This window comes from Mustelus asterias, chromosome 3, assembly GCF_964213995.1.
Source record: "Mustelus asterias chromosome 3, sMusAst1.hap1.1, whole genome shotgun sequence".
NCBI lineage: Eukaryota > Metazoa > Chordata > Chondrichthyes > Carcharhiniformes > Triakidae > Mustelus > Mustelus asterias.
This window is the reverse complement of record NC_135803.1, coordinates 83,392,182-83,417,419: the sequence shown is the minus strand read 5'-3', so window position 1 is coordinate 83,417,419 and position 25,238 is coordinate 83,392,182. Positions and strand designations below refer to the sequence as shown.

At 45.6% G+C, this 25,238-nt stretch overlaps 1 protein-coding gene across 8 annotated transcripts in view; it reads right to left on the bottom strand.

The window, feature by feature from the left end:
- Positions 1-1,626: 1,626 nt before the first annotated feature.
- The window catches only part of ky (kyphoscoliosis peptidase), a 337,538-nt gene continuing 313,926 nt past the window's right edge, over positions 1,627-25,238 (bottom strand). For 7 of the 8 annotated variants that reach the window (XM_078203017.1, XM_078203047.1, XM_078203010.1 and 4 more), the window contains 3 exons: positions 23,588-23,776; positions 6,705-6,895; positions 1,627-2,893 (listed from right to left, as the gene is read on the bottom strand). In XM_078203017.1, the coding sequence (XP_078059143.1) occupies positions 1,986-2,893; positions 6,705-6,895; positions 23,588-23,776 (1,288 nt within the window). In that variant the 3' untranslated portion in view covers positions 1,627-1,985. Of the gene's footprint in view, positions 2,894-6,704; positions 6,896-18,679; positions 18,746-23,587; positions 23,777-25,238 lie in introns of all 8 variants that reach the window. The other variant, XM_078203024.1, reaches the window with a different exon arrangement.

Sequence of the window (25,238 nt, the reverse complement as noted above, 5' to 3'; positions counted from 1 at the left end):
GGACTGAAATGGACTATATTCCTATGATGTTTGCATGTTTTAATTTTGTAAAATATTGATTGTGGAGTACTAGTACTGTGAGACTGAAAGAGTTTTAGAAATGAAAACATCTTTGATTGTTGATGGTTTATTTTTTCTTAAGGGGTGAGGTGTGATGTTAGTGTACCTTTAAGAAAGTTTTTTTAAAAACATGATTTCTGTAGCTGACAGCTTCAGTGGCTTCTTAGCTCAGCTTCAGTGAACTCATTGTTGCCGGCTTGACTGGAAATGTCCTTTCATTGCTACGTAAGTGGCTTAAATTGGGTGGTTGGGTTTATTCTGGAATTAGTTTTACGATCATGCATTGTTAGGAGGATGGTGATGTGTTTTTGGACAGTTTTTTTCATTTTCAGTTCGGAGCTGCAGGTTTGAGTTTTTTAGTTTTAGAAGGGACAGCAAACCAAAAAGAAATGTTTTCCCTCTTGTCCTGTTATTCTGAAAGTTCTGTTGGTGAGCTGAAAACAAGATCTTGTTTTCCTGAAGGGTGAAAATCTGCTGTTGTTGGGGGCTGGACCAGAGTCTCTCTGGAGTTTTTGGAAGCTGCCTTGTCTTCAAACTGTTCGGAGTGAATCCAGAGAACTGCAAACTTCAACCAAAGGACTCAATTTCCAGTATCATGTGAGCATTAGTCTGTGCTGTGTTGAACGTGTTTAAAGGGTTTTGTCTATGGAAGGTTTTGGTTTGATTGGGACATATTAGATATATTTGTTAAGGTTAACCACATAATAGTGATTGTTTTGTTTCTTGTTTGTAATTGATAAAAGTACTTGCTAATTTTCTTACTATACATGTTAACTGTATTCATATCATGCTTATCCTATCCAAATTCAAGTATTTCTTCTGTCGGAGGTTGTTAGCCTGTGGAATTCTCGCCCTGAGTGAGCAGTGAAAGCTGGGTCTTTGAATATATTCAGGGCCAAGTTAGATTTTTTGACTGGTGATGGTTATGGGACAGAGAGCAAAGTGGAGTTAAGGCCACAATCAAATCAGCCACGATTTCCATAGAATCCCCACAGTGCAGAAGGAGGCCATTCGGCCCATTGAGCCTGCATCAATAACATTCCCACCCAGGCCCTATCCCCATAATTCCACATATTTACCCTGCTTATCTCCCTGATACTAAGGGTCAATTCAGCATGGCCAATCAACCTAACCCGCACATCTCTGGAGTGTGGAGGGAAACTGGAGTACCTGGAGGAAACCTACGCTGACAGAGGGAGAACGTGCAAACTCTGCACAGACAGTGACCCGAGGCCGGAATTGAACCCGGGTCTCTGGCGCTGTGAGGCAAATAAATACCACAGGTTACTGCTATGATTCTGCAGTTATTGCAATCTCTGACTGTGAGCTGAGCTTCCGACCAGATATCTTCTCCATCGCCAAAACTCCCACCTTCCATATCCCGAGCATTTTTCTCTCTCGTCCTTTAAACCTGACTTGGTTACTGGTTCTAATATCACCGTTAAGTAGCTTGGAATCACGTTCTGTTGATTATGCTCCTGTCAATCCCCTTGGGATGTTTATGCTAAAGGTGTAATATAAATGCAAGTTAATGTTGTCACTGCACATAAACTGGTTGCTTTGTTTCTCAGCATTACAATAATGACTTTATTTCAAAAGTAATTTATTAGCTCTGAAATGCTTTTGGGCATTCTGAAAACATAAAAGACAAATATAATTTCAAATGTTTTCTTCTTCTTTTGAACACTTCATTTTTGTGTTGAAGTTGAATGAAGAATCAGTAAGCTATTGTCAATCTGTTACATCTCAAAGGGCGACAATTGTCCATTCCACAGGTGATGCCACACTACAAAGTATATTTATTACCTTTAGACAGACTTTCAGATAAATCACATGTGTTTTTATTCCTAATAGCAAGACGGCAGCATTTTTGCAAATAATGGTGAACAACAACAGGTGCTCATTGCTTTACAACCATGTTCAGGCTAATGGTCTGATATCTTGTACTGAAGGGCAAATGTAAACTTAGTATCAAACATTTTGTCTGAAACTCCAACACTGAGGTACTTGGAGTCTTGTGTGTAACACTTTCCTTCCCAATAGCCCTCTTTTGTCAGAGTCAGTGGGCAAGGTGTTTTGCCATGAATGAGAACCTTTCTCACGTGGGGAATTCTTAGCTTGAACGCCACCATTTGATTACGTGGCAGAATTCCAGACAGGGGCTCGACTAATTCACATCCATCAGTCCAGGAGCTGAAAATCTTCGGGAAACCCGGCCAGTGGATATTCCGGTTTCGACACGAGATCAAGTATTCACACATGTGTTCATGTGATGGACTGCGGTTTGACCTTTCCTTGGCAAAGATTGTGAAAACGTAAAGACCAGCGGCGGGAAGATGGACCTTAAATTCTACCCAATTGCCTTGCTGAGTTTTAAAGACATGATTTCTCATGACATCGTCTGACAATTTGACTTCATCACATGACAGTTTGCTGGTGAAAGAGAGTTCTTTATTCAGCATAAACCTTATTTTACATTTGCCATCTTCGCAGTAAATAATGGGTTCGGGGTGTGAGGGATGAATAAGACCCTTGGTCTCAGTAATCCAACTGGGACCTAAAGGATTGTGAAATGCCGTTGGTAATTTGAAGTTTTCATCGATAAAATCACATTTAACCAAATATGCACATATAAAGGAATACGTCTCCTCTTTAGAATCCCACAGTTTGGCGTAGATCTTTAACTTGAATTCTCCAGTCTTTTCCGGAAGAACTTCGAGCTTCATACCATATTTCGTAATGGTTAAAATAGCACAGTCCTTTTTACCATCCAGATTGAACATGAAATATGTTGGATATTGACCTTCCACATTGATGATAACTCTCCCATTTACTGTTTGAAATGATTAAAAATTAGTTCAACAAGTTAGAGATACCTGCATTGATGAACTCTACTATGAGTTTCTGTTGGTTTCTAATATGATACTAGCTTTGTTAGAATAACTCTGCAGCCATTTTCCTAAACAGACCTAGTATACCTAGCACAATACAGATGGGTCTTTTTCTAAATGGAGGTCGGTCACCAGGTGTGCCCCAGGGATCTGTTCTGGGACCCTTGCTGTTTGTCATTTTCATAAATGACCTGGATGAGGAAGTGGAGGGATGGGTTGGTAAGTTTGCCGACGACATGAAGGTTGGTGGGGTTGTGGATAGTCTGGGGGGATGTCAGAAGTTACAGAGGGACATAGATAGGATGCAAGACTGGGCGGACAAGTGGCAGATGGACTTCAACCCAGATAAATGCGTAGTGGTCCATTTTGGCAGGTCAAATGGGATGAAGGAGTACAATATTAAGGAAAAGGCTCTTAGTACGGTAGAGGATCAGAAGGACCTTGGGGTCCGGGTCCATAGGACTCTAAAATCGGCCCCGCAAGTGGAGGAGGGGGTTAAGAAGGCGTATGGTGTGCTGGCCTTTATCAATCAAGGGATTGAGTTTAGGAGTCCGGGGATAATGATGCAGCTATATAAGACCCTCGTCAGACCCCACTTGGAGTACTGTACTCAGTTCTGGTCGCCTCATTACAGGAAGGATGTGGAAAAGATTGAAAGGGTGCAGAGGAGATTTACAAGGATGTTGCCTGGATTGAGTGGCATGCCTTATGAGGATAGGCTGAGGGAGCTCGGTCTTTTCTCCTTGGAGAGACGCAGGATGAGAGGAGACCTAATAGAGGTATATAAGATGTTGAGAGGCATAGATCGGGTGGACTCTCAGAGGCTTTTTCCCAGGGTGGAAATGGCTGCTATGAGAGGACACACAGGTTTAAGGTGCTGGGGGGTAGGTACAGGGGAAATGTTAGGGGGAAGTTTTTCACACAGAGGGTGGTGGGCGAGTGGAATCGGCTGCCGTCAGTGGTGGAGGAGGCAAACTCAATAGGGACTTTTAAGAGACTCCTGGATGAGTACATGGGACTGGCCTAGAAAGTAGGGATGTGTTCGGCACAACTTGTGGGGCCGAAGGGCCTGTTTGTGCTGTAGTTTTTCTATGTTTCACGTACACCAGGCCCCCCCCTCCCCACCCCCCCCCACCACACCCTTCACTCTCACCAGGCCCCCCCCCCACACCCCCACCACACCCTCAACTCACACCAGCCCCCCTCCCCCCCGCACCCTTCACTCGCACCAGGCCCCTTCCTCCCACACCATTCACTAGCACCTGGCCCCTCCCCACATCACCCCCTTCACTCGCACTGGGCCCCTCCCACTCCCCTCACTCGCACCGCACCCTCCGCCTCCCCCTTGGGTCCCCCCCCGACCCTTCACACGCACCAGGGCCCCCTGCTGCCCCCTTCATTGGCAACAGTCTCCCCCGTGCGCTTCACTCGAACCTTCCCCCTCATCCTCCTGCCCTTCAGGCGCACCAGCCCTTCCCATGCCCTTTCCCTGCAACAGCTCCCCCATGCGCCCCCTCCCCCACACCCTTCACTTGCACCGGGGCCCCCCGTGCCCTTCACTCACACCAGCTGACCCCCCCCTTCACTCACACCTGGCCCCTCCCCACACCTCCCACCCTTCGCCCGTGCCCTTCCTCGCACCGGCCCCGCCATGTCTTCCACTCGCACCAGGCTTCCCACCCAACCCAACTCCTGTATTCAATGCTCTGACCAATGAAACCAAGCATGCTGAATGCCTTCAGGAAACAGTTGTTCCTTATGTCAATAGTTGAAAAATGACCCTTTGATGCTGTGAGTTATGGCTTCATTTTGAACCTGAGTTACAACACATCCAGTTAATTGCTCAGTGCATTTGAGGATTGCTGGGAGCCATCATATCCTGCCATCCACTGCCATCCCTGCTATGGCATAGATCAGGGCCAGGCGTGAGGCTTTCTGTCACTCTTAACCTTGTGTGCTACTGAGGGAATGCTGCACTGTTAGAGGCGCCAAACATTAATCTAAAGGCCCAGTCTGTTGTTCTGGGACACACATCCAATGGCACCATTTTGACAAAAGAGCAGAGGATTTCTACCCTGTGTCTTGGTTAATGGAAAAAGACACGATATAAATATAAATAAATATTTCGTTTTCCTGCTTTGTATATCATATGAGCACGACATACGCATTGTATAGTGTGGTACTATGACCTCTTGAAAGCAAACAGGAGACGAATTGCTCTGCCTGAACCTTCCCAATTTTTTACACTAATTCTGCAGAACTTCTGGCAAAGTCCTCTATTGCTCACTAACATAACCATGACCCAACCACTCCCACCCCATTCAAAAGAGCATTTCATGCAGATGTTTTGAATTCTCGCTTGACCTGAGCAGGCTATAAATTCACACTTCAAACTCGAGGTGCAGCAAGATAAAAGTATATATTTCTCATGTCTTTTGTTGATTGTTTAAAGGAACTTTGTCTCAAAATTGAAACACTTCCACAATTGTATTTTCCTAATAATGTCATGTTTTAATGTGCAAGTTAGTAGATAGCCTTAATCTTTCCTTTACAAGTCCTAAGAGAGAATATGGATTAAATTGGGCCTTGTTTAGCATAATCTAATGAGGGTCTCAGGAATTTTTGGCGTCACTTCTGGATATTCTTGTTTAGAAATTTCCAGGCCACTGTATGTACATGGCTTTGATTTTAGAAACAATTGTGTCCACACTTGTAGAATGTTAATTCATTATTGCTTCATCCTTTCTATCTTTATTGTGGAGTTGCAAATAATCTAATTGAGTAAATTAAACAATCGGCAAGAAATCCGCTGATTTCACTAATAGACATCTCTACTCCTGGCCAATTTTGCTAATTTGTGGTTTGAATGCAAATCATAGAAATCATAGAAACCCTACAGTGTAGAAAGAGGCCATTCGGCCCATCGAGTCTACACCGACCACAATCCCACCCAGGCCCTACCCCCATATCCCAACATATTTACCCGCTAATCCCTCTAACCTACCCATCTCAAGACACTAAGGGGCAATTTTAACACGGCCAATCAACCTAACCCGCACATCTTTGGACTGTGGGAGGAAACCGGAGCACCCGGAGGAAACCCACGCAGACACGAGGAGAATGTGCAAACTCCACACAGACAGTGACCCGGGCCGGGAATCGAACCCAGGTCCCTGGAGCTGTGAAGCAGCAGTGCTAACCACTGTGCTACCGTGCCGCCAAGGACTCATCGCTGCAGTTGTTTTATTTTATTGTTGGCCTGGAGTTGGGATGACTGACCAACTGTTTTGTTAATGAGAACGATTGCTGCTGACCCCTGACTGAGGGCAAGAATCTAGCCTTGTCTGATCGACAATATAATCATTCTCTCTCTCTCTATTTCGTTTGCTTTCTATCTCACTCATTGGACGGGGTTTCTGGTCTCGCTTGAAATTCCCGCTTGAGGTCAATGGACATTTCTGTTGTCCGCCCCTCGCCCGCTCTGATTCTGTGGCGGGCGGGACGGTAGATTATTTCTTTCTCTTTTGTTTGCTCTCTATCTCACTCATTCTTTCTTTCTCACTTTCTTTTTTTCCTCACTCATTCTTTCTTTCTCTCTCTTACTTTATCTCTCTCTCTGTCTCCCTCTTTCAATCTTATTTCTCTCTCTCCCTGTTTCCCTCCCTCTCTCTCTCTCTTCCCAATGATTGCTTATTCCAGCTTATCAGATGATCCCAAGAACAGTACACATACTCACATTCTCTCATTGTTTACCTGTGGATACTGCCTGTACATCTGGGTGGATATATGTCAGACCAATATCATAAAACTCTCCAGTTCTAAACACCATATTTTCAAATATTTTGAGGGAAATCTTTGGAGATATCAGCTGCCATTTTTCTTCAATGGGAAAATGATTATTGATGAAAAGTGTAGGATGAGTAAAAAAATAAAATTCAACATACCTGCAAAATAAGGATAAAGCATCTCAGAATCCCATTAATAAAGCCCCCAGAGTAACACTATAAAACAGCAGTAGTGATTTTTGCGCTGCCATGGGTCTGGGATTAGTGTGTGACTTCCTTTCACCAATCTCATTGCCTGTACAAGTAAAGCCATATCTCCCATTCATCAATTTCTCTCTAACCAATGGTATGCAAGGCACTTGCACAATTCGAAACTTCAGAAGTTTTCTAGGATGGGGAGGGGGGGCAGTAATATTGAATACACCACTACCTCCAAACTCTAAAGCTTAACCATTTAAACAACCAATCACACTAATGGCTTCTTCTTAATTAGATGAACAATTTTGTGTTGCTAAAAATTATTGGCAGAATCCAATTTGGATCCAAAGAAGGCCATTGAGAGAGCCGTATCATTGGAGAATGCAGAGAAAGGAGTTCAGGAACTACAGGGAATGTCAGACAGCAGTGTCCTCCGATTGAGGAGATGGGCCTCATGCAACGTCCATTCCTTAACTGAGAACAATGGTATCAGTAAAATATCCCAGCATCCCTGGCAGCGGTGGTGCCTGAGTCGCATCACCCCAGGCAGTCTAGGGAAGCCAGGAACAGTCTTCAGACTGCTAGGAAGCCTATTCCTGAAGGTTGAAGATACCAGATGGCAGACTATTGCTAGTGGTACAGAAGACCACAAATGAGGCAAAGATATTGGGACAGTCAAAATGTGTTATTTTGAAAAAAATGCCAAGGACAGTACTGGACTGTATCCAGCAGGAACAGGGACAATGCAATTAAATCACATCTCCATGAGAAAGGTTACAGGGATACATACGGTCTGGGTGGGATATTCGTCAGTGCTTGATGGGTCAAATAGCCTCCTTTTGCACTATAGGGATTTTATGATTGGAAAAAGGAGTCAGGACTGGAATACCTGGAAAAGCTAGGCATAATAAGACCTGTATAATTCACAGAGTGGGCCTCACCTGTTGTTCCTGGCTTTAAGCCAGACTTTGTGGGGACTATAAGCTTACAGTCAATAGGGCATCTAAACTGGACAGATACCCATGCAAGCCCAGTTAACAGGTGGCCAAATATTCTCTAAATTGGACTTGGGCCATGCGTATTTCCAATTTGAATTTGATGAATCTCCTTGGAAGTACATGAGCATTAACATGAACAAAGGCTTATACAAGTACAGTCACCTGCCAAGGGTAACCAAGAAGGTAGATGAGGGCAGTGCAGTTGATGTTGTCCACATGGACTTTAGCAAGGCCTTTGACAAGGTACCGCATGGTAGGTTGTTGCATAAAATTAAATCTTACGGGATCCAGGGTGAGGTATTTAAATGGATACAAAATAGGCTTCTTGACAGAATCCAGAAGGTGGTTGTAGAGAATGGTTTTTCAAACTGGAGGCCTGTGACCAGTGGTGTGCCTCAGGGATCAGTGCTGGGCCCACTGTTATTTGTCATTTATATTAATGATTTGGATGAGAATATAGGGGGCATGGTTAGTAAGTTTGCAGACGACACCAAGATTGGTGGCATAGTGGACAATGAAGAAAGCTATCTCCAATTGCAACGGGATCTTGATCAATTGGGCCAGTGGGCTGACGAATGGCAGATGGAGTTTAATTTAGACAAATGCGAGGTGATGTATTTTGGTAGATGGAACCAGGGCAGGACTTACTCAGTTAATGGTAGGGCGTTGGGGAGAGTTACAGAACAAAGAGATCTCGGGGTACATGTTCATAGCTCCTTGAAAGTGGAGTCACAGGTGGACAGAGTGGTGAAGAAGGCATTCGGCATGCTTGGTTTCATTGGTCAGAAAATTGAATACAGGAGATGGGACGTCTTGTTGAAGTTGTACAAGACATTGGTAAGGTCATACTTGGAATACTGTGTGCAATTCTGGTCACCCTATTATAGAAAGGATATTATTAAACTAGAAAGAGTGCAGAAAAGATTTACTAGCATGCTACCGGGACTTGATGGATTGCGTTATAAGGAGAGGCTGAACAGACTGGGACTTTTTTCTCTGGAGCACAGGAGGCTGAGGGGTGATCTTATAGAGGTCTATAAAATAATGAGAAGCATAGACAAGGTAGATAGTCAATATCTTTTCCCAAAGGTAGGGGAGTCTAAAACTAGAGGGCATAGGTTTAAGATGAGAGGGGAGAGATACAAAAGTGTCCAGAGGGGCAATTCTTTCACACAGAGGGTGGTGAGTGTCTGGAACAAGCTGCCAGAGGTAGTCATACAGGCGGGTACAATTTTGCCTTTTAAAAAGCATTTAGATAGTTACATGGGTACGATGGGTATAGAGGGATAAGCTTAGGGGTTTAAAAAAAAAAGAGGGCGGCATGGACAAGTTGGGCCAAAGGGCCAGTTTCCATGCTGTAAACCTCCATGACTCTGTGACTCTATGACCTGCCCTTCAATGGAGCAAGCTACAAGCCAAATGTAGAATTCCGATGAGCATATGTAATTAAATATGTGGTGTATTGGGAAGCCTGGGGGAAAGTCTGCATTCAATGTCAAAGTGCACAGAAAATCCCAGTTCTAACTTGCCACAGGACTTTGCACAGAGCAAGGAAGTCACCCTTTCAGGCATTGACATGATTGTCAACTACATCAGTAAACTTGTGGCCTCTGTTCATTCTTCCAGTCAAGTTGTTCCAAGGCACATGCCTATTCGTACATCCACATCTGAGAGCAGCCAAGCAGTGAAGAAGCCTTGATGTCAGCACCTGTCAACAAACTCCCTGAAGACTATAGCAAATTGAAACGACTATAGGAAACACTAAAATCTTGTAAAGTCTTAATATGGCGGCACGGTAGCACAGTGGTTAGCACTGCTGCTTCACAGCTCCAGGGACCTGGGTTCGATTCCCGGCTTGGGTCACTGTCTGTGTGGAGTTTGCACATTCTCCTCGTGTCTGCGTGGGTTTCCTCCGGGTGCTCCGGTTTCCTCCCACAGTCCAAAGATGTGCGGGTTAGGTTGATTGGCCATGCTAAAAATTGCCCTTAGTGTCTTGAGATGTGTAAATTAGAGGGATTAGTGGGTAAATATGTAGGGATCTGGGGGTAGGGCCTGGGTGGGATTGTGGTCGGTGCAGACTCGATGGGCCGAATGGCCTCTTTCTGTACTGGAGGGCTTCTATGATCCAAAAACATCAACCAGCAACTAACCTAAAAGTAGTTGGTGGATATTGGTGGATATTGTCCCTGCTGCTGAACTTGTGTTCAGCTGTGTGATGTTGAGAAGAATCATTAGTTGGAGTGTGAGCTTCACAATGGCACCACTGACAAATCCTCAGTGTTGCGCATTGTGGTGATTGTCCCTTTAAGGATCCATTGGCAGAGTACGGGTCACATGACGCATGGAACCAATCAGGGAGAAAAGTGGTGGATCACCCTAGTGAGCTTGGGTTTATGTTCCAGAACTTTCTCAGGCGGTGACTGGCAGCCATGAGGCTGCAAGCCTCTGTATTATAGATATATGTAAATAAACACTGCAGTTACTATTTACCTAACTGCTGAACTGGAATTATTACATACACTTTTTAATTTTTTTGTTCTATTTGTGGCTGCATTTGCTTTCTGTTTTAAAATTACATCTTCATTCTTGGTGCCACTGCTCACTGCAGCTTTCCACCCTCATTGTTGAATTGTGCAATTTTGCATGCTCTATAGCTCTTTCTCAGCATCCTCCATCACTGGCGCTATCTCCAGTGCCTTCTTAAATTTTTCTCTGCCTCTGCTAATAGCTTTCTTAGGATGGTCTCATAGTTTACCCCACAGACTAAACGGTTCCGCAGCATATTATGGCTCCAAAGTTGCAAAGTCCTGAGATCTGTCTTAACTTTGTAATATAAGTTACAATAGTTTCCCTAGGGGCTCTCCTGGTTGAGTTAAACTTAAATCGCTACAATATTACCAATGGCTTTGGGTGGTAGTGTGTTTTCACCAAATCAACTATCTCACTAAATGACCTGGAGTTGGGCATGGGATGGGAGGCTGTGGATCAAACTGCAGGCCTGGGTCCCACAAAGAAAAAGAAAAGTGGTCCCAAGATCATGAGTATAAAGTCACGTTGAAGTTCAGTTCAAATTGAGAAACAGAAGTCTTTGCATTTATGCCCCTATTTGGACGGATAGATCCTTTTGATGTGTCTGCGGAGGACTGGACTCAATACATTGAACATTTGGGCTACTATCTTCAAGCTATGGAATTGAAGAGGAGACAAAGAGAAAGACAATCCCCCTGAGTGCATGTGGTAATTTTAAAATGGGAAGCAAATGCAGCCACAATTAGAACCAGAAGATTTAAAAGAATAAATCAATCTCCAAGGATCGAATTAGAGTGTTACCATTGCGGGTCAAGTCACTCTCCTAAAGCCTGCTGGTATAAAGAGGGTGAATGTTTCTTCTGCCACAGGAAAGGTCACTTAAGGACTGACATCAAAGAAAGTCAAGTCTACCCAGTAACAGAATTAATAATGCAAAGCAAGTGCATGATATGGATGAGCCTGGTACTAAAGATTTAAACGTTCACTCACTGTTCAATGTGGAAGTGGACAACATAGCCCCCATCACTGTGATGCTTTTGGTGAATGGTAATAAAGGTGGAAGTTGACACAGGTGCCTCTGCCATGGTGAACATAAGAACTAGGAGCAGGAGTAGGCCACCTGGCCCCTTGAGTCTGCTCTGCCATTCAATAAGGTCATAGCTGATCTTTTTGTGGACTCAGCTCCACTTACCCGCCCGCTCACCATAACCCTTAATTCCTTTATTGTTCAAAAATTTATCTATCCTTGCCTTAAAAACATTCAATGAAGTAGCCTCAATTGCTTCACTGGGCAGGAAATTCCACAGATTCACAACCCTTTGTGTGACGAAGTTCCTCCTCAACTCAGTCCCTCCTCAACTCAGTCCTAAATCTGCTTTCCCTTATTTTGAGGCTATGCCCCCTAGTTCTAGTTTCACCCGCCAGTGGAAACAACTTCCCTGCTTCTATCTTATCTATTCCCTTCATAATCTTATATGTTTCTATAAGATCTCCCCACATTCTTCTGAATTCCAATGAGTATAGCTCCAGTCTACTCAGTCTCTCCTCATAAGCCAACCTTCTCAACTCCGGAATCAACCTCGTGAATCTCCTCTGCACCCCCTTCAATGCCAGTATATCCTTTCTCAAGTAAGGTATGGCAGAACATTTCGATATTTAAAAGAGCCATTGCGTTTGAGGGGTACGCAGCAAAATTAACAATGTACACAGGAGAGGCCATCAAGATAAAGGGGACTACCACAGTATCTGAGATATTGGCAGCAATCTGCCCAGCTCCCAGTAATAATGTCAGGCCAAGGGCCAAGTTTTTTGGGCCATGATTGGCTTGAGAAAATCAAATTAAACTGGATGGAAAGCTTTCAAGCTTTCAAGGGAGACTGTCCAAGTCAATGAAGAAGTATGAGAAGATTTTTGCAATGAGTTGGGTAACATAAAGTGGCTTCAGTTGAAGATCTATGTTGATCCAGAGGCAACTCCTCATTTTTCAGGGCAAGAACAGTACCATTTGCCTTGCAAGAGAAGCTGGACACAGAATTGAAGAGTTTGGAAGAACTGGGCATCATTCAGCCAGTTCAATTTATGGAGTGGGCAGCACCCAAAGTCCCCGTGCTAAAGCTTGACAAGACTGTCCGCATCTGTGGAGACTATAAATTAATAGTTAATCAAACTGCCAACTTAGATAAGTATCAAATCCTGAAGATTGAAGACTTGTATGCAAAGCTGACCAGTGGTCAGTCTTGTATAAAGCTGGAAGTGAGCCATGCATATCAACAAGTTGAGTTGGACGATGCTTCCCAAGGTTATGTTACAATAAATACACACAAAGGTTTGTTTCAGTAAACGTGCTTACTCTTTGAAAAATAACACATGTCGACAACACACCAGAAAACAATAGAAAGTCTATTGCAAGAGCTGCTATGAGTTATGGTATACCTGATGATGTTCTTATAACTGGATCGACAGAAGCCGAGCATCTAGCAAACTTAGAAGTGGTGCTAAAGAGATTTCAAGGGGCTGGAGTTCACTTCAAGAAGGTGAAATGTACTTTTCAAGCCGCTGAGGTATCCTACTTGGGGTACCATGTAATTGCACAAGGATTACACCCACAGAAGACAAGGTCAGAGCAATAAAGGTGGCATTGGTCCCCAAAAACATATCTGAGCTCAAGTCATTTTTAGGAATGGTGAGTTACAATGGGCATTTTCTACCAAATTTGTCAACATTATTGATCCCTTTGCATAGGCTGCTCAAGATGCATTAGTTTTGGAATAATCCCCAGAGAGAAGCTTTGAACCGTGCATTTGTCGAGTTTCTTGATGCATTTTGACACATCTAAGGAATTGGTGTTAACCTGCAATGCCTCTCCATCTGGTGCCGGTGCAGTGTTGACCCATAAGATGGATGATGGACCTGAAAGACCTAGAATGTGGGTCTCAAGCACCCTCTCAGAGGCTGACTGAAAAAGACTTGTCAACAGTACATGGGAGAAAGAAATTCTACCAGTACGTGTATGGGAGGCACTTTATCATTGTTATGGATCACAAACCATGGCGGCATAGTGGTTAACATTGCTGCCTCACAGCACCAGGGACCTAGGTTTGATTCCCATCTTGGGTCACTGTCTGTGTGGAGTTTGCATGTTCTCCCCATGTTTGAGTTGGTTTCCTCCAGGTGCACCGGTTTCCTCCCTCAGTCCGAAAAATGTGCTGGTTAGGTGCATTGGCCATGCTAAATTCTCTGTGTACCCAAACAGGCGGCAGAATGTGGCGACTAGGGGATTTTCACAGTAAATTCATTGCAGTGTTAATGTAAGCCTGCTTGTGACACTAATAAATAAACTTTAAAAAACTTAAAAATTGCATCTTTTTAAAGAAGACAAGGCTCCTATCCCAGCAGAATTCCTCCCATCTTGTGGAGTTCCTGGCTTGTCTCCACACTCTCTGTCATGACTCTGCCCACTCTGGCTCCGCCCCCTCTCTGGCAAAGGTTGTAGTTGTTCCTTACCTAACCAGGTAAACAACCACTTGATTTATTGTCTGTTTGACAGCGGGAGCACTGAGAGTTTTATCCACCCAGACGCTGTGAAGCGGTGTGGACTCCGGATTCAACCCGTCAAACAGACAATTTCTATGGCATCAAGGTCCCGGTCTGTCACCGTGCTAAGGAGTTGCGTGGTAACTTTAACGGTGCAAGGCACAGTTTACAAGCGTTTCAAGCTCCTGGTGTTGCCGCACCTTTGCGCGCCAATACTTCTCGGACTAAACTTCATGGTCCACTTGAGGAGTGTAACCCTACAGTACGGTGGGCCACTCCCTTCGCTTTCAGTGGGAGAACAGCAGCCTCCAAATTGCCTGTAGCCTCTCGACGCTGAAGATCACCACACCCTCCCTGTTCCAGAATCTTGTGCCAGGCTGCAAGCCCATTGCGACTAAGAGTAGGCGTTACAGCACTGAGGATCGGATCTTCATTCGATCTGAAGTTCAGCGGCTCCTCAAGGAAAGGATCATACAACCTAGCGCTAGTCCGTGGAGAGCGCAGGTCGTGGTGGTCAAGAGTGGGAACAAACCCCGGATGGTCATTGACTATAGTCAGACCATTAATAGATACACGCAGCTGGATGCGTATCCCCTCCCGCGCATATCTGACATGGTCAATCAGATTGCGCAGTACCGGGTCTTCTCCACCATAGACCTCAAGTCTGCCTACCACCAACTCCCCATTCGCCCAGAGGACCGACAATACACGGCTTTTGAGGCGGATGGTCGCTTGTATCATTTTCTCAGGGTTCCCTTTGGTGTCACCAATGGGGTCTCGGTCTTCCAGCGTGCTATGGACCGAATGGTGGACCATAACGGACTGCGGGCTACCTTCCCGTACCTGGATAACGTCACCATCTGCGGCCATGACCAGCAGGACCATGACACAAATCTCCTGAATTTCCTACGCACTGCATCTCGCCTGAACCTGACCTACAACAGGGAGAAGTGTGTGTTTCGTACGCGCCATTTAGCCATCCTCGGATACGTGGTGGAAAACGGGGTCATTGGCCCGGATCTGGACCGTATGCGTCCCCTCTTTGAACTTCCCCTGCCCACTAGTGCAAAAGCACTGAGAAGATGCTTAGGCTTCTTCTCTTATTATGCACAGTGGGTTCCCAATTACGCGGACAAAGCCCGTCCGCTCATCAAGTCCACTTCTTTTCCCCTAACACCAGAGGCCCGATTGGCCTTTGATAAACTAAAAGCCGACTTCGCGAAAGCTATGATGCACGCTGTTGATGAGTCCATCCCCTTTCAGGTGGAGAGCGATGCATCTGATTTCGCCCTGGCCGTCACACTTAACCAGGCGGGCAGGCCCGTTGCCTTTTTTTCCCACACCCTCCAAGGCCCCGAAATTCGGCATTCAGCAGTGGAAAAGGAGGCCCAGGCCATTGTGGAGGCCATCAGGCACTGGCGCCATTACTTGGCGGGAAAACGGTTCACCCTGATCACGGACCAGCGGTCCGTGGCGTTTATGTTTAATAACACGCTCAATAACACGTCATTCATGAGCGATGACTTGAGGCAATACCTGCTCTCATACGGGATTGCCTCTAGTAGAACCACGAGCTACAACCCTAGGGGTAACGGACAGGTGGAACGTGAGAATGCTACAGTCTGGAAGGCTGTCTTACTGGCGTTGAAGTCAAAAAGCCTTCCAGTCTCCCGTTGGCAAGAGGTGCTCCCTCATGCGCTCCACTCCATACGCTCACTCCTGTGTACGGCAACCAACGCTACTCCCCATGAGAGGCTGTTTTCATTCCCTCGGAAGTCTTCCTCTGGGACCTCATTACCGTCTTGGTTGACGTACTCAGGACCTGTCCTCCTGCAGCGACATGTTAGGGCCCGCAAGTCCGACCCTTTGGTTGAACAGGTCCATTTCCTCCACGCCAACCCTCAGTATGCCTATGTGGCATACCCTGACGGGTGAGAGGACACAGTCTCGATTCGAGACCTGGCGCCAGCAGGGGACTTGGAAACCCCTGTCGCTCCCATACCTCCTGTTAGAGACCCCCCCAACTCTTGTTTCCCCTCCGGACACGGCGCGGGCAGCATCGGGACCATCACTTAACCCTTTTACTCCCGTGTACAGCTTGCCTGAGTCCAGAGGATGGTCGCAACTTCAGGGCGTGTCGGAACTCCATGGATTACCATCACCTCAGGGTCAACCGGCCCGTGAGACTGTGGAGGAACAGTTGGACATCGCCTTGGGGAGAACGCCACCGCGAGTGCCTACTCTGGTGTCATCGCCGGTATTGAGGAGGTCACAACGACGGTGCGGTCCCCCTGACCGTCTGAACTTATAGACTGATGACAAATTATTCTGTTTTTTTGTACCCCCCGGCCTTTGTCTTCAAAGGAGGGGTGAATGTGGTGAACCATCGTTGGATCCCACTAGATAGTACTGAGCCAGGGTCTGGCCAGTACTACAAGTATGTATATATGTTGCTGTTGGGGTTAGGGATGGGTTATTCTACTTGTTGCTGTTGGGGTTAGGGTTGGGCTGTTACACCTTGTATTATAGTTATTGTGGTAGATCCCAGTCGGGCTCCGCCTCCTGGGAGAGGTATAAAGGTCTCTGCTCTGTCTGGGACCCCTCAGCCTGGGATCGTGTATATAATTAGTAGCTTCGTTGTTACAGCAAATAAAAGCCTTTATTTCCTGAGCATCTCAAGCTTCGTGTGTGATAACGCGCATCAGCTACTCATTAAGGAAAGGCAAACTCAGCCATCAGATTAAAGCAAACCTTTCTGTCTTCTCTCTTTAAAATAGTCAGTTTTTATGTGTGTGTGGCCCATGACAAATTTTAATTAAATCATAGAATAGAATCATAGAATCCCGACAGTGTAAAAGGAGGTAATTCAGCCCATCGAGTCTGCACCGACTTTCTGACAGAGCATCTTACCCAGACCCAATCCCCGTAACCCTGTGCATTTACTATGGTGAATCCCCTAACCTGCACATCTTTGGACTGTGGGAGGAAACCGGAGCACCTGGAGGAAACCCACGCAAACACGGGGAGAATGTGCAAACTCTACACAGTCACCTAAAGTCAGATTGAAACCCAGGTCCCTGGAGCTGTGAAGCAGCAGTTCTGTCTGTGTGCGTGCGTGCGCGCGCTCATGGCCTGTGACTGAGATCATTCTTAATTTAAATCTCCTGGGCTTCCCTGCTACAAGGAGAATATTCTTGCAACACTACTCTTAAAATGCTTTTGATTTTGATGATCATCCAAATTAAGTATTTAACTAATTTTACATCCTGATCCACAGGGAACCCGAAATTAGATGATTGGGGTAGCACAGAGGCACAGTAGTTAGCACTGCTGCCTCTCAGCTCCAGAATGCTGAGAAGACAAAAACAGTCACGAGTGTCCATTAGGTGATCAGAATGCAAGAGTGGCAGAATAGAGGGCGGAGGGTGTGGAAAGAGGGGGAGTTAGAATGGAGAAGTGGAAAAATAGAAGTGAAAAAGAAGGATGATAAAATGGATGAATGAGATGAAATGGAATAAAATAAAATAAATGGAACTGGGGTGAAGGTGTAGGAGAGAGTACATGCTCTGAAGTTGTTGAACTTAATGTTCAGTCCAGAAGGCTGTAAAGTGCCCAATCAGAAGATGAGATCCCCCAGTTTGCGCCAGGGTTCGCTAGAACATTGCAAAAGGCCAAGGATGAGCATGTGGACAAGGTCACTGCCACTGATTGTGTGAGAGTGTGTGTGTGTGTGTTTACCCAGCCCTGCTCTAAAGCCACTGTTATCACCTGAGAAATAGGCACAGGAATCGCTATTTTCTCACCAGTGTCCATCCATTGCATGAACATTATGTCATAACTGAGGAGGTACAATGCACTGGGACCATTTTGTTAAATATAGTTTTTAATGACATTAGGCCCAGCATTAGGGGAAAGGGGCTGAATACAGGTGAGGTATTCCCCGTTGAGTTCCATTTTGGAGGGGAGTTATTTTGCCATTCCCTGCTTTCTGTTTGCAGAACAACAATAGTAAAGTCCTGCAAATGTGTCATCTGTTTTCAGTCTTGGGAAAAACATAGGGACAAAGAACAAAGAACAAAGAACAGTACAGCACAGGAAACAGGCCCTTCAGCCCTCCAAGCCTGTGCCGCTCCTTGGTCCAACTAGACCAATCGTTTGTATCCCTCCATTCCCAGGCTGCTCATGTGACTATCTAGGTAAGTCTTAAACAATGTCAGCGTGCCTGCCTCCACCACCCTACTTGGCAGCGCATTCCAGGCCTCCACCACCCTCTGTGTAAAAAACATCCCTCTAATATCTGAGTTATACTTCGCCCCTCTCACCTTGAGCCCGTGACCCCTCGTGAACGTCACTTCTGATCTGGGAATAAGCTTCCCACCGTTCACCCTATCTATCCCCTTCATAATCTTGTACACCTCTATTAGATCTCCCCTCATTCTCCGTCTTTCCAGGGAGAACAACCCCAGTTTACCCAATCTCTCCTCATAGCTAAGACCCTCCATACCAGGCAACATCCTGGTAAACCTTCTCTGCACTCTCTCTAACGCCTCCACGTCCTTCTGGTAGTGCGGCGACCAGAACTGGACGCAGTACTCCAAATGTGGCCTAACCAGCGTTCTATACAGCTGCATCATCAGACTCCAGCTTTTATACTCTATTCCCCATCCTATAAAGGCAAGCATACCATATGCCTTCTTCGCCACCTTCTCCACCTGTGTTGCCACCTTCAAGGATTTGTGGACTTGCACACCTAGAACATAGAACATAGAACATTACAGCGCAGAACAGGCCCTTCGGCCCACGATGTTGCACCGACCAGTTAAAAAAAAAACTGTGACCCTCCAACCTAAACCAATTTCTTTTCGTCCATGAACCTATCTACGGATCTCTTAAACGCCCCCAAACTAGGCGCATTTACTACTGATGCTGGCAGGGCATTCCAATCCCTCACCACCCTCTGGGTAAAGAACCTACCCCTGACATCGGTTCTATAACTACCCCCCCTCAATTTAAAGCCATGCCCCCTCGTGCTCGATTTCTCCATCAGAGGAAAAAGGCTATCACTATCCACCCTATCTAAACCTCTAATCATCTTATATGTTTCAATAAGATCCCCTCTTAGCCGCCGCCTTTCCAGCGAAAACAATCCCAAATCCCTCAGCCTCTCCTCATAGGATCTCCCCTCCATACCAGGCAACATCCTGGTAAACCTCCTCTGCACCCTCTCCAAAGCCTCCACATCCTTCCTGTAATGTGGGGACCAGAACTGCACACAGTACTCCAAGTGCGGCCGCACCAGAGTTGTGTACAGTTGCAACATAACGCTACGACTCCTAAATTCAATCCCCCTACCAATAAACGCCAAGACACCATATGCCTTCTTAACAACCTTATCTACTTGATTCCCAACTTTCAGGGATCTATGCACACATACACCTAGATCCTTCTGCTCCTCCACACTATTCAAAGTCCTCCCGTTAGCCCTATACTCAACACATCTGTTATTCCTACCAAAGTGAATTACCTCACACTTCTCCGCATTAAACTCCATCCGCCACCTCTCGGCCCAACTTTGCAACCTGTCTAAGTCTTCCTGCAAACTACGACACCCTTCCTCACTGTCTACCACACCACCGACTTTGGTGTCATCAGCAAATTTGCTAATCCACCCAACTATACCCTCATCCAGATCATTAATAAATATTACAAACAGCAGTGGCCCCAAAACAGATCCCTGAGGTACACCACTTGTAACCGCACTCCATGATGAATATTTACTATCAACCACCACCCTCTGTTTCCTATCCGCTAGCCAATTCCTGATCCAATTTCCTAGATCACCCCCAATCCCATACATCTGCATTTTCTGCAGAAGCCTACCATGGTGAACCTTATCAAACGCCTTACTAAAATCCATATATACCACGTCCACTGCCTTGTCCCCATCCACCTCCTTGGTCACTTTCTCAAAAAACTCAATAAGGTTAGTAAGGCACGACCTACCTGCCACAAAACCATGCTGACTATCACCTATCAATTCATTACTCTCCAAATAACTATAAATCCTATCCCTTATAATTTTTTCCAACATCTTGCCGACAACAGAAGTGAGACTCACCGGTCTATAATTCCCGGGGAAGTCTCTGTTCCCCTTCTTAAACAATGGGACAACATTCGCTAACCTCCAATCTTCTGGTACTATACCAGAGGCCAACGACGACCTGAAGATCAGAGCCAGAGGCTCTGCAATCACTTCTCTTGCCTCCCAGAGAATCCTTGGATAAATCCCATCCGGACCAGGGGATTTATCTATTTTCAGACCCTCCAGAATATCCTGCACATCCTCCTTATCAACTGTAATACTGTCTATTCTACTCCCTTGCAACCCAGTGTCCTCCTCAGCTATATTCATGTCCCCTTGCGTGAACACCGAAGAGAAATATTGGTTCAATGCTTCACCAATCTCCTCCGGTTCCACACATAACTTCCCTCTGCCATCTATAACTGGCCCTAAACTTGCCCTAACCAACCTTCTGTTCTTGACATACCTATAGAACGCCTTAGGATTCTCTTTAACCCTATCCGCCAAAGTCTTCTCATGTCCCCTTTTAGCCCTTCTAAGCTCGCTCTTCAACTCCCTCTTAGCCAATCTAAAGCTTTCTAGTGCACTACCCGAGTGCTCACGTCTCATCCGAACATAAGCTTCCTTTTTCTTTTTAACCAACAAAGAAACTTTTTTGGTGCACCACGGTTCCCTAGCCCTACCAATTCCTCCTTGCCTGACAGGGACATACCTATCACAGACTCGCAGTAGCTGCTCCTTGAAAAAACTCCACATGTCGGACGTTCCCAGTCCCTGTAATCTCCTAGTCCAACCTATGTTTCCTAATTCTCTCCTAATAGCCTCATAATTACCCTTCCCCCAGCTAAAACCACTGGCCCGAGGTTCATGCCTATCCCTTTCCATCACTAAGGTGAACGTAACCGAATTGTGGTCACTATCACCAAAATGCACACCAACTTCCAAGTCTAGCACCTGGTCTGGCTCATTTCCCAGCACCAGATCCAATATAGCCTCACCTCTAGTTGGCCTGTCTACATACTGAGTCAAAAAACCTTCCTGCACGCTTTGAACAAAAACTGACCCCTCTAACGAGCTAGAGCTATAACAATTCCAGTCAATATTAGTCAAGTTAAAATCCCCCATAACAATTGCCCGATTACTTTCACTCCTAAGCAGGATTGACTCCGCAATCCTTTCCTCAACCTCTCTAGAACTTTTAGGAGGTCTATAAAAGACTCCCAACAGGGTGACCTCTCCTCTCCTATTTCTAATCTCCGCCCATACTACCTCAACAGATAAGTCCTCATCAAACCTCCTCTCTGACACTGTGATACAATCTCTGACCAATAATGCTACCCCTCCCCCTCTTCTACCTCCTTCCCTACTTCGACTAAAACATTTGAACCCCGGGACCTGCAGCATCCATTCCTGCCCCTGCTCTATCCATGTCTCTGAAATAGCCACAACATCGAAGTCCCAGGTACTGATCCACGCTGCAAGTTCACCCACTTTATTGCGAATACTCCTGGCATTGAAGTATACACATTTCAAACCCTGCTCCACCCCACCTCTGCAATGCCGTGCATTGCAGTCCCCATCCATGCATCCCTCACTTTCAGCCCCACTACTCAGGATCCCTCCCCCCCCCCGAATCAGTTTAAACCTCCCTGCATGGCCTTAGCAAATTTACCCCCCAGGATATTGGTCCCCTTCTGATTAAGGTGTAGACCATCCTTCTCATAGAGGTCACACCTTCCCCAGTACGAGCCCCAATTGCTTAAGTACCTGAACCCCTCCCTCCTGCACCATCCCCTCAGCCATGAATTCAAACCTTCCCTCTCCCTATTCCTCTCTAAACTATCCCGTGGTACAGGCAAGAGTCCAGAGATAACCACTCTGTCAGTCTTGGCCTTTAGTTTCCACCCCAACTCCATAAATCCCTGCCTAATATCCCCTTCCCCTATCCTCCCTATGTCGTGTGTCCCCACATGTACAATAACTAGGTCCCTCTGTGTTTCTATACTCCTGATGACTCTGCCATTTATTGTATAACTCCTCCCTACATTATTTCTTCCAAAATGCATCACTTCGCATTTATCCGGATTAAACTCCATCTGCCACCTCTCCGCCCAATTTTCCAGCCTATCTATATCCTGTGGTATTGCCCGACAATGCTCTTCGCTATCCGCAAGTCCAGCCATCTTCGTGTCATCCGCAAACTTGCTGATTACACCAGTTACACCTTCTTCCAAATCATTTATATATATCACAAATAGCAGAGGTCCCAGTACAGAGCCCTGCGGAACACCACTGGTCACAGACCTCCAGCCGGAAAAAGACCCTTCGACCACTACCCTCTGTCTCCTATGGCCAAGCCAGTTCTCCACCCATCTAGCCACTTCTCCTTGTATCCCATGAGCCTTAACCTTCTTAACCAACCTGCCATGTGGGACTTTGTCAAATGCCTTACTGAAATCCATATAGACAACATCCACGGCCCTTCCTTCATCAACCGTTTTTGTCACATCCTCAAAAAACTCCACCAAATTTGTAAGGCACGACCTCCCTCTTACAAAACCATGCTGTCTGTCACTAATGAGATTGTTCCGTTCTAAATGCACATACATCCTGTCTCTAAGAATTCTCTCCAACAACTTCCCTACCACGGACGTCAAGCTCACCGGCCTATAATTTCCTGGGTTATCCCTGCTACCCTTCTTAAACAACGGGACCACATTCGCTATCCTCCAATCCTCAGGGACCTCACCCGTGTCCAAAGAAGCGACAAAGATTTCCGTCAGAGGCCCAGCAATTTCATCTCTCGTCTCCCTGAGCAGTCGAGGATAGATGCCATCAGGCCCTGGGGCTTTGTCAGGTTTAATGTTCCCTAAAAAACCTAACACTTCCTCTCTTGTAATGGAGATTTTCTCTAACGGGTCAACACCTCCCTCCGAGACACTCCCGGTTAACACGCCCCTCTCCTTCGTGAATACCGATGCAAAGTATTCATTTAGGATCTCCCCTATTCCCTTGGGTTCTAAGCATAATTCCCCTCCTTTGTCCCTGAGAGGTCCGATTTTCTCCCTGACAACTCTTTTGTTCCTAACGTATGAATAGAATGCCTTAGGATTCTCCTTAATCCAGCCTGCCAAGAACATCTCGTGACCTCTTTTTGCCCTTCTAACTCCCCGTTTGAGTTCTTTCCTACTCTCTCTGTATTCCTCCAGAGCTCCATCTGTTTTCTGTTGCCTGGATTTAACGTACGCCTCTCTTTTCATTTTAATCAGATCCTCAATTTCCCTGGTTATCCACGGCTCTCGAATCCTACCTTTCCTATCTTTCCTTTTTACAGGCACATGCCTATCTTGCAGCCTTATCAATAGTTCCTTAATAAAAGTTCCTCAATAAAAGAGAAAGATGAAAACTACAACCTGCCCCTTTGAGTACAAGGTTAAAATATCTATACATTGCCTTCAGTGCCTACCAATGTAGAAATAAGTAAATGTAGAAATCACTTAAAGTACTTACTTGAAAGTAAATTTGGTGCACGTTTCATTAACGTGGCCTGCTCCCCAGGTACTGTCCAGAAGGTGCCATTTCCCCTCCAGGAACACAGCATTCCATGCATGATCAGCATCTCCTGTGAACTTCTTTCCAACATCATAATTGTAGCCTTTGGAGTATCCTTCGATTGTGGTGCACTCTATTCCTGCAAGACTAATTTGTGGTCATTTAATATAGAGTTAATCATCAACCTCATCCAATTTTGTTTTGAGAAATGTGTGTGGGCCAATAGGATTGCACTGGGATTTGATAAAGGTGGGAGAAAATGTGAAACTGAGGAACGCCAAGGTTGGTGTAAAAGCCTGCATATTGTAGGGAGAGAAATTATTTCTGTGGCTTTTTAAATTCACTCATGAAATGTGGGTGTCACTGGCTGGACCAACATTTATTTGCGCGGTACGGTAGCGCAGTGGTTAGCACTACTGCTTCACAGCTCCAGGGTCCCGGGTTCGATTCCCGGCTCGGGTCACTGTCTGTGTGGAGTTTGCACATTTTCCTCGTGTCTGCGTGGGTTTCCTCCGGGTGCTCCGGTTTCCTCCCACAGTCCAAAGATGTGCGGGTTAGGTTGATTGGCCAGGTTAAAAATTGTCCCTGAGATGCGTAGTTAGAGGGATTAGCGGGTAAATATGTGGGGGTAGGGCCTGGGTGGGATTGTGGTCAGTGCAGACTCGATGGGCCGAATGGCCTCCTTCTGCACTGTAGGGTTTCTATGATTCTATGATTATTTCCCATCTTTAATCATTTCGCAGAAGGTGGTGGTGAGCTACCTTCTTGAACCGCAGTCCATGGTGTAGGTACACCTGTTAGGGAGGGAGCTCCAGGATTTTGACCCAGTGACAGTGAAGGAACAGCAATATATTTCTAAGTCAGGATGGTGAGTGGCTTGGAGGGGAACTTTCAGGTGGTGGTGTTCCCAGGTATCTCTTGCCCTTGTTCTTTTGAGTTGTTGAATTTCATGTTGTAGATGGTGTATACTGTTTCCATTGATGGAGAAAGTCATTTTTTATCTTGTTGGATGGGACGAGAATCAAGTGGGCTGGGTGGTATTAAACTTCTTGAATGTTGTTGGAACGACACGCATTGGATCCCGACCGGTCCAATACTTGATCTGTTTCACCACAACTGGCAACATGTGTAAGAAATTCAATGCCATGGCAATTTCCTGCAGTACTGGGGGAGATGTAACAGTCTCTTGTAAAGGTTGGTGACTGGGTGCATCCACATTTGTTCTGTTTGTTCCAGCCTGGTGCTTGAAGATATATCCATAGGCAGAGAGGATTACACCCAACATTGAATTATTGAGAATGCAGAATAGCTTTGTCTTCTTTTCAAAAAAAACAAAAGTGATTTATGATCAGAAACAAGGGTAAAGTGCTTACTGTACAATTACTGGTGGAATTTCTTGACACCAAAAGCTATTGATAATCCTTCTTTCGCAATTTGAGTAGCCTTTTTCAATTTCTGAGAGAGTTCTCGAAATATATCCTATTAGCCTTTCAGATCTGTATCCATCTCATGCTACTTTTGCATGAAGCTTGCTTCTTTTTCCAACATATGTGCTTTCTTCCACAGTTTCTGCACATGGTACCTTTGGTATCTTTGCATTAACAATCTG